The sequence below is a fragment of the Engraulis encrasicolus genome, chromosome 10, assembly GCF_034702125.1.
Source record: "Engraulis encrasicolus isolate BLACKSEA-1 chromosome 10, IST_EnEncr_1.0, whole genome shotgun sequence".
NCBI classification, from domain to species: domain Eukaryota; kingdom Metazoa; phylum Chordata; class Actinopteri; order Clupeiformes; family Engraulidae; genus Engraulis; species Engraulis encrasicolus.
In genome coordinates this window covers 43,590,538-43,606,642 of record NC_085866.1, presented here as the reverse complement: position 1 = coordinate 43,606,642, position 16,105 = coordinate 43,590,538, and the positions used below count along the sequence as shown (strand labels likewise).

The following is a 16,105-nucleotide window of genomic DNA, read 5'->3' as shown; positions in this document are numbered from 1 at the left end:
TCTCTCTCTCTCTCTCTGTCTCGTCTTCCTGTAAATGAAAGAGTAACTCATTTGCCATCCGTTTCTCTCTCGCTTTCTTTTTTTTACTTCCCCCTCTCTCTCTCTCTCTCTCTCTCCCCATCTGTCTCTCCACCCCTGTCTTCATCTCTCTCTCTATCTCTCTTTTCTCTCTCCATCTCCATCTCCATCTCTCTCTCTTCATCCCTCTCTACCCGTAGTGAGAAGGCCCTGCTGGTGAACAAGTTTGAGCTGAGCATCAAGACGGAGGCGACGCAGGGCCTGATCCTGTGGAGCGGCAAGGGCGTGGAGCGCTCCGACTACATCGCGCTGGCCATCGTGGACGGCCGCGTGCAGATGACCTACGACCTGGGCTCCAAGCCTGTGGTGCTGCGCTCCACCGTGCGTGTCAACACCAACCGCTGGATCCGCATCAAGGCCAGCAGGTAAGGGATGGCTTGTGTGGATGTGAGGCTTCTCATTCATTCGTTCATTCGTCCAGCTTGTTGTCAATGTTGTTATCCGATGGTTTAGCCGTGTGCTACTGGGATGGCTTATGTTGAGGCTCAAGCTGCGTCTACGCACGTCGCTGATCCCTGCACTGTACATTTCGGCACTACAGAGTAAATTTCACTCTATGATCAGTGTGACACAGTGTCTACTGGCTACGTTTACATGATGTTTTTAATTCCAAATGAATAATTCAGAATTTAATAGTTCCGTCGAGTTTACTTTGATCTTTCATTTAATTCTGAATTGTGATGTGTTTACATTACATTTTGAAAGCGGACACTATGTTATCCAAAGTGTTTAGCTGTAAGCAACTGTAAGCTGTTCTGTTCTTCCTAGACCTCAAAGAGGCTTTTGTGTGTAAGACTTTATCCTAACTGCAAACCATGTGTGAAAATTGAAACACTGCTTGGCCACTGTGGGTGATGCAATCGAATATGTATAACAACTTTACATTTTCAATTCGATTTTTCAATTGCAGCACCATATCAGCTGGTAAAGGATGACTTACGTATGCTTAGGCTCAGAGGTCTCAGTATTGGTTTCAGATGGTAAACAGCCTACAAATTTAACAACAAATTTAATCAGCTCTGCAGCAAAGCATTGTGACCAGATGGTAAGGGATTGAGTTTATTTAACACAGCAGGGTAACCGCAAGCAATGCAGTAGAATGTGTGCGAGAAAATTACATTTTAAATTGGATTATTTATGTGTAACAACACGGTGTGAGAAGGTAAGGAATTGTATTGTGTCCTGTGGTGTGAATAGAGGGATCAGGAACTAAAATACCCTGACACAAATTTTATCCAAGCAGCTCAGGATCACTCAATACAGGTCGATCAGCTACTCAGTCCAGTCACCTTAGCTTTATCCTCTCTGACCCCGGAATTGTCTGTTTACTTTTAACACTGCATCCTAACGGCAAGTGACGTGATCGAATGCCTGGGACAAACACAGTTTGATTGCTCTATCTTGTGTTGGAATGTCTTAGCACAACACAAAGCAGTCACCGTACAAATTCAAATTCTTTTGACTTTCTGTTGTTTGTTATTTGTGGTCTATTTTCGGCACATACTGTTATTGACACATGGGAACAATGAAACACTTCTGAAGAGTGTAACCTTTAATGTGGACATGAAACATCCGGATTGCTGCTTGCAATTAGGACACAGTTTGAAACACAGATACAAACTGGGAATATGAGCCACTCAAAAAAACGTGCTGTTTTCAAACCTTTTCATTTCTTTTTACATTACTCAAAAATACCTTCCAAAACTACTTTCAAAAATAGTCGCTTGAACATTAGAGCCCTTCATCAAGGATGTTTCCTGTGCTCATGTTGCCTTCATTCCTCCATATTGAGAGCATATGGACACCTACAAAGCATGAAGATTCTGCCTGCCTGTACAGTCCAGTCTCCAGGGAGTGTTGTCCGTGCCAACATAAGGGATGCATAGAAACCTGCACAGGGATGTACATTATGAAACAGACAGACACTATTTATGCACAGAAAGCACATATCCTTGCTCAGGAAGAGGAGGGAATGGAAGGGAAGGGAAGGGAAGGGAAGGGAAGGGAAGGGAAGGTGTGGAGCTGGGCCAGTTAGAATATGTACCCAGGAGAGCTGGAGAGATATCGGCATTCATTTCAGCATTCTGAGTAGATATGCAGCTCAGGTCACGCTGAGTGGGAGGAGGTCAGCATGCTGGATGTAGAAGGAAATTCCCTGCATGACTGTGTGGACTGCATGTGCCTTATTTCTAAATACCCCCCCCCCTCTCTCTCTCTCTCTCTCTCTCTCTCTCTCTCTCTCTCTCTCTCTCTCTCTCTCTCTCTCTCTCGCTCTCTCTCTCTCTCTCTCTCTCTCTCTCTCACTCTCCATCTCTCTCTCCTCCATCTCTCTCTCCTCACCAGGGCTCTCAGGGATGGCTCTCTGCAGGTTGGTAACGAAGCCGCGGTGACAGGGTCATCACCCCTGGCAGCGACCCAGCTGGACACAGACGGAGCACTCTGGTTGGGTAAGTCCTCCCACGGAATATACTATACGCCACATTCCCTCCTGTCCACTCTTTCCATCATGCCCCTCTCCTCCCCGTCTCTCTTCTCTTCTCTTCTCTTCTCTTCTCGTCTCTTTTCTTCTCTTCTCTTCTCTTCTCTTCTCTTCTCTTCTCTTCTCTTCTCTTCTCTTCTCTTCTCGTCTCTTTTCTTCTCTTCTCTTTTCGTCTTTTCTTTTCTCTTCTCTTCTCTTCTCTTCTCTTCTCTTCTCTTCTCTTCTCTTCTCTTCTCTTCTCTTCTCTTCTCTTCTCTTCTCTTCTCGTCTCGTCTCGTCTCGTCTCTTCTCGTCTCTTCTCGTCTTGTATCTTCTCTTCCCTTTTTTCTCTTCTCCTCTCTTCTTTCCTCTTCTCCTCATACATTTGCACACGTCTCTGTCTCTGCTTCTCTCCCTCTGCTCCATTGGCTTCTCTGTCTCACCCTCTTTCCCTTCCTCTCTTCACCTCTGCAGCATTTTCAATCTCACACTCTCACACTTCACCACTCACACTTCCTCCTTCACACATCTTGCCTGGAAACAGAATCAGTTCCGTGACAGGCTGGGGCCCATCATCTCGTCTCCTCACCCATCCCTTCTTTTGCCCCTCAGCTACATACGTACATCTGCCTCTCTTCCCCATAGAATCCTTGTTCAGCTTGCTGAATTCACCCTCCTCGTCCCAACGCATGCACGCACACACACACACACACACACACACACACACACACACACACACACACACACACACACACACACACACACACACACACACACACACACACACACACACACACACACACACACACACACACACACACACACACACACACTATTGCAAACTCGTACACATACACATATCATTTTTCAGTTTCTCTTACCTTCTCTCTCTCTCTCTCTCTCTCACTTACACACACACGCACACACATGTACACACATACACACGCACACACACACACATACACACTCATGCGTGTAGTAGAAGACACGCATACATTCTCAATTCCGCTCTGCAAAAGTCTAAAGAGGAGAATAAGCCAGCCCCGGAGACTATTATGGATGCGCAGCATAACCATGCTCTAGTAATCAGTACAAATGGAACACATTTAGAGCAAGTATTGACCCCAAAGCTAGGCGAACCCGCCGGCGTGTAGAGACTGCACACAGACATTTAAAGTAACAAAGGCAAGGCAGCCTTATCTAGCAGACGGGAGGGAGAGGAAATGACGGGGCCGAGAGAAATCTAGCCGTTGAGTTTGCTTAATAAGCTACGCTTCCCCTCCCTCTGTTTCTAATATGAATATCAAGTTGGGAGGAAGTGTGGGAAAGTTTTTGTAAACTCTTGTTTTTGGGGGGTCCGTGAATGGTTCTCTGTGTGTGGTTCTCTGCTGCATGTTTATGTATTTTGGTGAAAAAAAAGGTTTTGATTAAATTAAATTCTTACAGTAGAATCGCAGAAGTGTGTTCCAGTGTGTTCCAGTGTGTGTGTGTGTGTGTGTGTGTGTGTGTGTGTGTGTGTGTGTGTGTGTGTGTGTGTGTGTGTGTGTGTGTGTGTGTGTGTGTGTGTGTGTGTGTGTGCGCGCTTGTGCACAACTTTGTGTTTGTGTGTGTGCTTGCATGCGTGTGTGTATGTGTGCTTGTGTGCGTGCGTGCAAGTGTTTGTGCGTGTGTGGGCACGTGGGGGTGCCCCGTGCAGTTCGGGACCTAACCCCTCCCCTCTTTGATGTGGGAACAGGTGCTAAGGATGCCCCTTGGCAAGAATACATTATCCCGCCTGGCCTCGCGGCTGGCCTGGCCTCTCATCAAGAGGAGGCCTCCCTCCCTCCCTCCATCCCTCCCTCCCTCCCTCCCTAAATGCCCTTCTTCATCTCTCATTACTTATTCAGTCGCTCATCTGTAACCAGCATGAAATTAGCTCTGTCCACCCCTCAGCAACCAGTCACACACACGGACACATGCACATACACGCGTACACATCACGTATACACACACACACACACACACACACACACACACACACACAATCAGAGACACATACAAACACACAGAGAGAAACACGTACACAATATGCACATACACATGCTCTCTCTCTCACACACACACACACATACACAATCACACACACACACACACTCTCTCTCTCTCTCTCTCTCTCTCTCTCTCTCTCTCACACACACACACACGCATACACACACGCATACACACACACACACACACACACACACACACACACACACACACACACACACACACACACACACACACACACACACACAAATGCACGCTCACACACAAATCAGTACGCTCACACACAAATCAGTACGCTCACACACAAATCAGTACGCTCTCAAACACACACACACAAACACACACTCACAAACACATTCACATCCACACCACTTCGACTGTCACACACACAGACTCACAAGCCGATTAAAAGGCCTGTGGAGAGCTAGTGGAGGAGAGGAGAGGAAGGGGAAAAAGAGAAGATGGCTGAACTTTGTGGGCTCAGGCCACGAACAGAGTTAGTGGGGAAAGGAGGTCAAGGGTTTGCAGCCTGCGGTGGAGTGGATTGGAAGGAGCGAGATGAGATGTAGTAAAGAGTGAGCGAACGAGTGCGCGAGTGGGTGAGTGAGTGAGGTTGAGAGGAGAGATCTATATCAAACGACCTTGGCATCCTCAGGGGAGTGGGGGGGGGGGGGGGTGTTGGTTGATAGGAGTTGGTGGCGGGGGGTGGGGTGAGGTGGTGAGTCTTAGCTGCTGAGCTGTCAGCAACATAGATCGCCCCCTCCAGGTATAGCACGCAGCGCAACAGAGACGAAACGAGACAAGACCAGGCGGGCCGTTTGATCTCTACACCTGCTAATGAGACTTACGCCTCTATCACACTTGCCTGAGCCCCACTATAAAACACACACACACACACACGCGCACGCGCGCGCACACACACACACACACACAGTACACATACAGTACACACACATACCGTGCACACAGTGTTCACCTGGTTCAGCAACTTTCTGCCCCCCCCCCCCTCTCCTTTGTCTCCACCTCAGCTTGCTTGTAAATTCTCTTTCAACTTTACTTGCCCTTTACATGAATTTCCATCTACATTACTCTGCTAGTCTGTCTCTCTTAATCGGTTTCCATTGTTACATGATCGATCTATCTATCTATCTATCTACCTATCTATCTATCTATCTATCTATCTATCTATCTATCTATCTATCTATCTATCTACCTATCTATCTATCTATCTATCTATCTATCTATCTATCTATCTATGTAAAAGGAAAGTTAAGGAAGTTATAAGTAACTTTTTCGTGTTAATTAATCACCTTAACAAGTTATACAATACTTTAATGACTCATTAGTAGGCATAAGATTACTCTGGACCACCCCCATTCATTCTCATTGACCTTAGAATAACAATAGAGGTCTATGTTTATAGTTGACGTTTGCAGTTACTTGTCATCTGTTGTGTTTTAACACCACCACCCTCTCTCTCTCTCTCTCTCTCTCTCTCTCTCTCTCTCTCTCTCTCTCTCTCTCTCCTTCCTTCTTCCATCCCCAGGAGGTCTGGAGGAGTTGGCGGTGGCGCGTCGGCTGCCAAAGGCGTACAGCACCGGCTTCGTGGGTTGCGTGAAGGACGTGACTGTGGACGGCGTGGAGCTTCATCTGGTGGAGGACGCCTTAAACAGTCCCAAAATATTACACTGTTCCGCCAAATAGTCACCCACTCCACCGCCCTCATTCCCTCCGAGACAAAACAAAAAAAAAGATAAGAGATAAGAAGAGAAAAGAGGAAAAAAAATCGCCATGTCTACTGCTGTAATTATTTTCTATTTTTGTATACTTTTCATCGCTTTTTATATTGGGAAAGAAATATGTTTTTAATTTTTTTGGTCGTTTTGTTGTTTTGTTTTTGTTTGACCTTTTTTGTTTTGTTTTTGTTTTGTTTTGTTTTTATCTGCACCTCCATGCGTAATCCCCCATCACCCCCTGTTAAATGCAAATGTTATCATGGTGTCACAAGGAAAAAAAAATAAGTTGTATTATGTATGTTTTGTTGTTTTAAAAACAAAAAAGCATAACCGTGCTCATTACTTGAACAGTAACACATGACATTTGGTGCTGTGGTCTTCTTCTCTTGATTGCCTTCTCTTTAGTGCCATAACGCTCCTCTTTGCAGTACCCTAACATTCCACTGGGCAGTCTTCTTCATTCACCCTCACTGCATACAACACAACCGGACAACAATGTACTGCACACAAAAGTCATCTATAAGCTTGCTTACACAGTGTGATGCATTCTCTGAGACAAACAAAAAAGAAAATCGAAAATCGTGTCGTTGTCAGTGTTCCAAAATACAGTACCAACTAGGCTGAGACCATTTAGACAGATTACTCACCAGTTGAATAGTTTTAATCTGTTAGTTTGTTGTCGTTGTTTTGTTTTGTTATTTGCTCTAAACAACAAATCCCTCGCTAACACCAAACGTAAATGCAGAAATTCTAACCGTGCGAGAAGAGCTATATTATTAGCCAGTGTCAATCACCTTCAAATGCCACTGATGAAATGTAAACAGCGAATGCATCATATCCTTAAAAAACATAAGACTGTGAATATGGACAAATAATGTTTTTGTTTTATTTTATTTTCTGTATGGATTGTGCTACACATGTGTTGTGCGTCATAAAATTCCAAACATCCAGTAAATCTACTAACAACCCCGTGTTTGCATGCCACTCCTAATGGCCGCCTCATTTTGCATTGGATTATTGTTTAGGGATTTCGTCTGTTCAGGGCAACTCGGACTGCGGCTGACAGCGTGTCGGGAGGGAGGGAGGGAGGGAGAGAGAGAGAGCACCCAGCAGTGTGCCTCTGCTCTGTACTGGAAAAAAAAGGTTCCAACATGTTCCTCTGACACGAAAAAAAAAAGAATAAGAAAACCAGAATAAGAAAAAAATATATAAATATATATATAAATATATAAATATTTAACTTTTTTATATTTGTTGTTTGTTATTCTAAAAGTTTTATATTTGTTGGACGTTTAGAGAAAAAAAATGTGAGCGTTGTGATGGCAACTGGCCATATGGAGGTGCTGTAGCACAGGCTGAAGAAATCAAAGAAGAGAGAGAGCGAGAGAAGGGCGTGTGAGAGAAAGAAAGACAGAGAGAGAGAGAAATGGAGAGAGTGGATCGAGCCTCCCCAGGGAGGTCAGAGCACTAAGATTTCCTCAGCATGTTCAGATGTTACATAAAGTCCTGAAGTGTTGATCACAGCTGTTATTCTAATTTCAAATGCAGACATTACTTTTTTGGAATTGCTCTCAGCTCTTGCGAGGGGGAAAAAAGGGATTATGTAACACGATAGGCAACCCTTGCATCTTAGGACTGCAGTTGGGGAATCAACAGTGCAAATAAAGAATATTATTAATAAGCAAGCATATTACAATAACGTGAGAAATAATGCATGGGTTTGTATTGTCAAGATGAACTTTTTTGTAAACATGTCTGTGGACAGATGCAATGCAATTGCTTCTTTTGCTGGCCCAGTTCAAGGATGAACACCCTTATTCTCAGAATACAACGTACAGTGTGATGAAAAACTCTGTGACATAGACCAGACCCACTTGTTCAACAGTATCCCGATCCTGTGATCCTAGGAAATTTGTTATTATCCATCCCCTGACTTTCCCCACCAGCAAAGGAGATCATTTTGTACAGCCTTGCCATTTTCCATGTAAAGTTAACAATGTAATAACTGTGGAGGTTTTGTTTTAGTATAATACACTGGAATCAGTTCTGACTTGTCTATTCACTACACATTATATGATGTTCCTTATATGATGTCTTAGGGGGAGGGAGGGGGCAGGGAGTTTAAAAGGACATTTTATGAGGGTTTTCTGTTCGAGTGGTTTGGAGAGAATTTTCTACGGTTTCCACCTCCAAGGTCAAGATCAAGAACCTTCTCACGAGTGCGAAAGCTATGAGGAACATCCACACCGCATTGTGAACCATGCACTGAGTCTGTCAGGAACAAAACCTTATTCCATTTTCTTTTTTTCCGTCTTTCTATTCCTTCACATATTTGTTCATTCCTTTTTTTTCTGTGGACACAAACGTTGTTTCTGAAATGGTCCAATCACTGAGCATAAGAAGAACTTGTGTGTTTGTGCGTGTGATAGAATGGACGTAACTCAAAAAAGGACATCCAGTATGTGGACTTGCAACAGTGACTGGAAATAAATTCATGATGGACGTCTAAGGAGGAAAAACCTGTCGAACGAAGAGTTGCCTTAAATCAGATCACCACTCAATGGTGACCATTTTGTGTTCCATATACTGTGCTGTGCTCTCACTTTAGCAAAACCTGCTAGTCCCATCCCTGCCATGTACGGTAAATGAATAAGACATTTTGTTCATAATAATAATAACAACAATAATGATCATAATTCCAGGGGGCCTCGTTTAAAAAAACTTAAAATATATTCTGGGCTCTGCAAAATATCCTCTTTACTGTATAAATATGTTTTTTTTCCCCTTTTGTTTTTATTTCCAGTTTATTATTTATGTCTTCATATGGATTTCCAGACTGGCCTTTGTAAACTACTGTTATTGAGTTAACTATTCCTGAAAAGCAGTGCACAGAATGAGAGGGGCATGATGTTACCATTACTAACTTGATTACTTGTGTCTTGTGTTCCTACCACCATGAAATAAAGTGTAAAAATCTCAAGGCTCTTTGCGTAACTGCTCTATCAAATGGGTCCTTGTGATGGAATTGCTTGACCAGAACTCCTCACCTGAACTAAGCCAGGGAAAAGCAATAGTTTTGCCTTAAGAGAGAGGAACAGTCTGTAGACTCAGGGAAGAGGACAAATAGGTCAGTTGTTCCGGGCCCAGGTATATGGTGCCCAGAATTGGGTCCTCATTACATTGTAGGTAATGTTTATGTATGGCCCTTTCTAGAAGTCTTTGTCCTAGGCCTAGCCAAAGCTGTCAGCGGCCCTGTGTAGCCTACATTTCCGCTGAAGTTGTTCAGAGGGAAAAAATAAACTGAATCACAAAGAAAGGTCAAAGCAGAATGATGCTGCGATGCCACACATTCTTCTCTGGGGGCAAATTGAAATGGCATCAGTTACTGCAAGGAAAATGTAGCCTCAAGATGGTGAGAGGAGATAGGGATGAGAGATTGCCTCATGACAACGAATAGAAAATATCATAGTTTTTTTTCCTACTCAGACAAGGGAAATAGTGATGAAATGATCCAATCACCCCCAGAAAAGAGGGTCTCTCTCTCTCTCTCTCTCTCTCTCTCTCTCTCTCTCTCTGTCTCTCTCTGTCTCTCTCTCTCTCTCTCTCTCCCCACTCCGTTTTTCTCTCTGTTTTTAACCATCCACCAGTGACATAAAGGGGCCCTTTTTACTGCTAGTAACAAGGACACATTTGTCTGACCATGTCAGGGTCTCAGTGTTTCCTATTGTTCCTCTTCCTGGGTTCTTATATGAGGGGACCACAGGCCTTTAAAGTCCCCAGGCTAGGAGGTCACGGGACCATCCTGGACGAGCCTGGTCTCTGCTGGCCAATCACGTTTGGCCTCTTTGCTCATTTGTGCTAAAATTGTATCATTGCAGCACTTTTGGCACACACAAAAAAGGGAAACTGTGTGTGTCCTTGGGGCTTTACAACTGAGTCAACCCCTGTAAAAAAAAAAATCCCTGTATGATTCTGCGCTTCCTACAAAGGCTTGTAGAAATTATATCCATTATAGTCTGTCTGTGTGCTGGTAGGGGGAATTCAGAGGGAGTTGTGCTACAGCAAGGCACAGAGGTGAGATTGAATCAATACATTGCCCAGTTGCCTGAAGTCACAGATTGGTGCTCATACAGCATGAAAAAGACCAAGCAAAGAACTGATGCTATCTATGTTGCATCAAAGTATTTTTTATCAAACAAACAGCATGTTGTGACCTTGAACAACAAGACTACCGTATGTATTACTATAATTCCCACGAAACCAAGACATGCAGATTTTATAACAAGATGTGTTTATAACATTGGATGTTACAGGGATTCAAATTATAACGTGAACATAGAATATACCATATACCACCATTTTTTAACCTTGTCCTTTGATATGCCCTTGCAAAATGTAAGTGCTAAGACATAGTGCAAAAGTGCACAAGACATTTAGACATTGAAGTCAATTGCAGCCATAAACACACAGACACATGCTTGTTATGTACAGACTTTGTTGTAAGATAATATATCTTTTTGGTTTTCATCACGCAGGATTGTATGGTAGGAACTATCGACTGCGATTGTGGGTGGTGGATATTGAGCATGGAGAGGAGAGGAGAAGAGAGGAGAGTGGAGGAGAGGAGAGGAGAGGAGAAGAGAGGGTGGGCAGAGCAGAGCAGAGCAGAGCAGGGCAGGGGGATCCATAGATGAAAGCCATTCGTTTCAGACAATTACATAACCCCATTCGCTGCAGATTAACCTCTCTGGTGGCCAGTGACGTCAAACGCAGGCAGCCGCGCACGGACTGGAGGCTCCACGGAGACTGAAGCAGAGGCTGTCAATGACTCTGGCGGACATGGCCCCACCACAGTCCCCCACCTGCAAATTGCTTTTGTTTGGCAACAAGAGTCATACAGAGAGACTATTTGTGTGTGTGTGTGTTTGTGTGTGTGTGCATTGGGACGAGGAAGGTCCTTGAATGGGCTTTAGAGCACTATAATTTTGGTGTTGATGTAGACACATTTACATAAGACACATCATTGCTTCGTTAAAATGATTCGGGCATTGTATTGTGGGGGAGTGCAAATAGTGCTCTGTAGAAGCCTATAGGTATTGATTATTTCACAGTATATTAATTCACAGTACACAGTTGTGGTTTTGTCGGTACTTCCGTGCCTCTTGCACAGGGTATTGTATATTGTTCCCTGGAAGGCAATGCCTCAGTCCACAAGCATACACGTTTTGGTAATACCCCAAATAGTAGTTCAAGGAGGAGGTGTATGTCAGTCTCTCAAGTATCAGATACTGTTTAGCTACTGCGCTATAACGGCTTTATGAATCATGCAAAAAGATGATGACGCTGCCATACCAGTCTGCTATAACGGTGGACGACAGCTAGGGCAGGATTAAAAATAGTAACATGTAGCATTGTTTCATCAACACGCAAGTAGCCTAGATGTTTAATGTCACGCATTCAATTTATGCCATCCACAAAGGTCAGCTGGAGGTCAAGAGATTATTCTGGTCATTTCTTACGCATGTAATTCTGGTTTAATTAATAGCTCAACGCAGAAGGGGGCTGAGAACAACAATCACTCTAACCTTTTACAGGAAAATATAACATTAATAGTTATAATATTAGTAATAATAATCATCATCATAATTTCATTTTCATTTTCATTGCCTATGTCCTATCCAATTCAATTGCCCCTAGAGCCCCTAGAATATTGTTTCTCAGTGGGGGCTTTAGGACACCTTTGAAGGGCATTGAGAAGAAGACAGCTGAGAGTGGGCAGTGCTTTGTTGCCATTGAGGGGCATTAGTCTATTTTATTTGATACTAAGGGGGGTGTTGGCCATGCTGTGCCCTAGTGACGCAACACTTTCAGCGTTGCAACTAGTCAGGTCAAGAGCAATTCAAGTACTTTCCGAAAATACGGGAACTCCTCTCATTTTGTTGGTAAGCAAATGACCATAAGCAAACCAATGGAGGCGGGTCAACCATGCCGTTTGGGAAATGTTAATTGTTATGGTCTTGGTCGGACCAAGTCTCGAAGATATTTGAACATCGATGATAATCAGGCTAGGCGTTGGCAGGCTTATGATGAGCTTGGGCTTTGATGAGGTTGGGTTTTCAGATGACTTTGCCCCTGGCCCAGCCAAAGCTGTCAGCAGCCCTGCCTGCAGCATCTACAACAGAGCCACTAGAATAGGCCAAGGGGTGGGTGCTATAGCCTGAAATTTACATACGGTATACTTTGAACCATAATCGGTACACGGTATAATAAATCATGATATACCTTGATATGGAAATCACTGATGGCGTCTTTATGGTTACTATAGCAAAAGGCTAATAAGCACAACAGTTTACCCATCTTTCAGACGTGTTGATATTGAATTTTCACATTTACACATTTTCATATCTTAACATGTTGTTTGGGTCATGCAACAGCTGTTTAATTAATACTTACGCTTACAGTTTTGTTGTAAAAATGAAATATGGGTAGTCATGTGTATGCGGTGAGGGCGTCAGCCCAAAGGTTGCCAGTTCGACTCCCGACCCGTCAGGTTGGTAACCAGATTTCTCCCCCATCCTCCTCCATGACTGAGGTACCCTGAGCATGGTACCGTCCCGCTGCACTGCTCCTTTGCGCCACCATTGGGGGCTGTCCCCTTGCACAGGCGATGCATAAATGCAATTTTGTTGTGTACAGTGTGCACTTGTGTGCTGTGGAGTGCTATGTCACAACGACAATGGGAGTTGGAGTTTCCCAGTTGGGCTTCATATTGTTATCCATAAGCTGAAGATACAGTGAAGGCCAGCTATTTTCTTGTGGCTGCGGATACGAGATGACCCAGCACGGTATGCCGGTATGACCCAAAATCGTTGGCCAATGGCTGTCTACGTATATTGACAACAAATGTAAAGCCTGAATGAAGGATGAAACTGAAAAATACTTATTTCTCTTTACCCTAACAACAGCCTCCATCACTTCCATAGTTACAACAGACACAACTTCCATGCACTGGAATATTTATAGGCTAGCCGGAATATTTATATTGCTGCAATGATGAGGAGGAGGAAGAGGAGGCTGATGTAGCTGCTGCTGCTGCTGCTGCTACTGATGATGATGATGATGATGATGATGATGAATGATGATGATGATGATGATGACTGTTATTATTATCAATAATAATAAGTAGAAAAATAATTGTTGTTGTTGTTATTGTGTAAGGACTCAGCCTACTCCTAGTAGGCCTATAGGTAGTAGTCTACTGTAGTAGGCCTAGTAGTAGTCGTAGTAGTAGTAGGTCGTAGTAGGCCCCTAGGCTAGTACTGTAGATGTAGTTGTAGTTGCCTAGTAGACTAAACTATAAGAAAAAAGATACAAAAAGTAGTAGGCATTAGTCAGTGTAATTGTTATTCACGTGTTAATAAAATGTTATGACGTGGCTATTGCTGTTTGTTGTAGGCCTACTCCAAATGCAATTTCAAACTAATGAATAAACACATTTTCCTTGTAACTTTGCCTAATAAGGCACCACCTTTTCCAAGTAATTTAGTCGGTAGCCTCAATGTGCGTAGCCTATTGTAGATTAGTGTTTGTGGATAATAACAGGCTCATAAGGTCAACCTCTTTCTGAGCAAGACCGCAACTTGCATTAACCAGAGAACCCCTATCCTTCGAAGTTGCTCACATTGCTAAGCAGTAGGAGGATAACGTTGCAACTTGCAATGTGCTTGTGAAACAACAGCACTTTCTGTCAGAGTGAATTGGACTATGGAGGCGGAGAATCCGGCGTGATAGGTTCCCAGAGTTAAACGTTGAATGACAAACGCCCTCCCCGGCACTCACGCTCACTTCCACCGACACGGCGGTCGGAGGCTCCGTGAAGGCGCACTTTGTTTGACTTTGCCCTCTCTGTCGCGGAACTCTGACGATGACGTCTCGCAGGTAAGGTGAAGGCGCTAGTAAACATAACGGTTGCTTCGAGCAAGGGCAAGGGCTCTCTTTCTCTCGTTTAACTCTGTGAAGTCAGTTCTTATAATCCCAGGATATGTACCTCACTGGGATCGGACAGACTTGTGGCTTCGTGTGAAGGAAGGGAATAGTGCACAGTGCTCACCCGGTTCCCTCTTGCCCTTTCGCGATTCTCCACCTAATGACAGCGGTGTCGGTCCTTATTGTGTTCAAATTATGCTACAATGTTTCAAACGGCGGTGCATTCGCAACACTGTGACAAGGTTCAACTCGGAGCTAAGGAGTTTGGAACAAGGCTGGCTACTAAGTAAATGTGTAGCATTAGCTTGGCGACCCGGGGTAAACCCTCTTACGTTTAAATCGCCCCATGTCTCCTTGCTTTGAACTGTTCTGTCAAATAGTCGTGAAATTAACCGTCTGGCTGTTGCTCCAGGTTGCTTGGCTCCCTCATATGAATCGGAGAATCCAGAGAGCAGTCCAGTAGGCTAACCTATAGCCTACCTGAACTTTATTAATTTAAACCCTCACACGGGACTGCAAATTTATTAGGCTGTAGGGGGTTCAATGGTAGCCTAACCCGCTACTCCTTAACTTAGTGGGCTGTTCTAACGATATAGCCTAGACTTCAAAGTGGTTGTTGACGAGTCAGTCAGGTAGTCGGCTCCCCATTTGTGCGTTCACTAAGTTGACAGTTCACTAAGAACATGTGCAAGATAGCCTTGAGCGCAACTCCATTGTGCCAGCAGGCAAAATAAAGGTGCTGGGCACAGTTTAGTTGTAGCCTGGTCTTACCAGTTCCACTGAACTTTCATTAGGCTATGTCAATCACGACGTATGCAGTCATAAACCTGCACAGTTGCCATGTTCATGAAAAAAACACTATTGTATGATACTACACATTAGCCTTGTTAATTAAATGTATATTTTCCCTACAAAAGCCTTTCAAACCCCCATCTTTAGCCTATTGCACGTCCATAGGTTTTAGAGCCATGAATATGGACACCTAAACAGAGTAGCCCCTTAATGCACGCCGTACCTCCTGTGGCACGCTGTAATAGACAGTGAAAGTTAACTAGTACTACCCTACTATGACAGTGCACGGGGCCTTTAGTAATACAATACGACTTAGTCATGGCCATTCTGGTAACAGCTCATTCATAATGCTGTGCATTAAGGGGTTAATATCCATAGGCTACTACACCTCAGACATAGGCTACAGGCTATAGGCACTGTGCTCTACTTAAATGAGCTCATATGTAATTGAGCCTCATGAATGAATGGTATTGGAAAGACAAAGCCCGTTAATGAATTTGTCCTGTTCTGAACTTCATTACAAGTCTCTTTTTGTTATATCATTTTAGCCTAACCCCTAAGCCTGTAATTTCTGGAAAGTAAAGACGGCTATGCAATAAGACTAATTGAGTGAGTACGGCTTTCATCAGGGTGTGCAACTGGTGGCCAACAGACATTGCGTGCAAGCTGTACAGCACTTGGCCTGATGTGTGTGAGTGGTTTGTGCTCTCACAACCGTATGAGAATGGGCTTTTGAATGGCCTTCTGTAGTCTAAAGAATTGAAACCTTGGTTTGCTCAGTAACGTTTAGGAAGATTCAAGCAGCTGATGTGTTGTGATTCATTGTTCATTGATTCACCATAAGTCAGTATGCAGTAAGCCCTGCACAAGTAAATTAATAAAATCAGAAGTCATTTATGAATAATATGTAGGCCTTCTGCAATACAGTAGCCTACAACTTACATGTCTGCTGAACTATACCGTAATGATGACCTGTTTGGAGAGGATAGTAATCTCATGGTTATTACATATAGTAGACTACACTACA

At 43.8% G+C, this 16,105-nt stretch overlaps 2 protein-coding genes across 4 annotated transcripts in view; both read left to right on the top strand.

Annotated features, from left to right (window-relative positions):
• Positions 1 to 9,280, top strand: part of agrn (agrin) — a 407,228-nt gene extending 397,948 nt beyond the window's left edge. For both annotated transcript variants that reach the window (XM_063208976.1, XM_063208977.1), the window contains 3 exons: positions 219 to 443; positions 2,422 to 2,525; positions 6,111 to 9,280. In XM_063208976.1, the coding sequence (XP_063065046.1) occupies positions 219 to 443; positions 2,422 to 2,525; positions 6,111 to 6,268 (487 nt within the window). In that variant the 3' untranslated portion in view covers positions 6,269 to 9,280. The remainder of the gene's footprint in view (positions 1 to 218; positions 444 to 2,421; positions 2,526 to 6,110) is intronic.
• Positions 9,281 to 14,096: 4,816 nt separating this feature from the next.
• Positions 14,097 to 16,105, top strand: part of ptpn11b (protein tyrosine phosphatase non-receptor type 11b) — a 68,122-nt gene continuing 66,113 nt past the window's right edge. For both annotated transcript variants that reach the window (XM_063208975.1, XM_063208973.1), the window contains exon 1: positions 14,097 to 14,238. In XM_063208975.1, the coding sequence (XP_063065045.1) occupies positions 14,225 to 14,238 (14 nt within the window). In that variant the 5' untranslated portion in view covers positions 14,097 to 14,224. The remainder of the gene's footprint in view (positions 14,239 to 16,105) is intronic.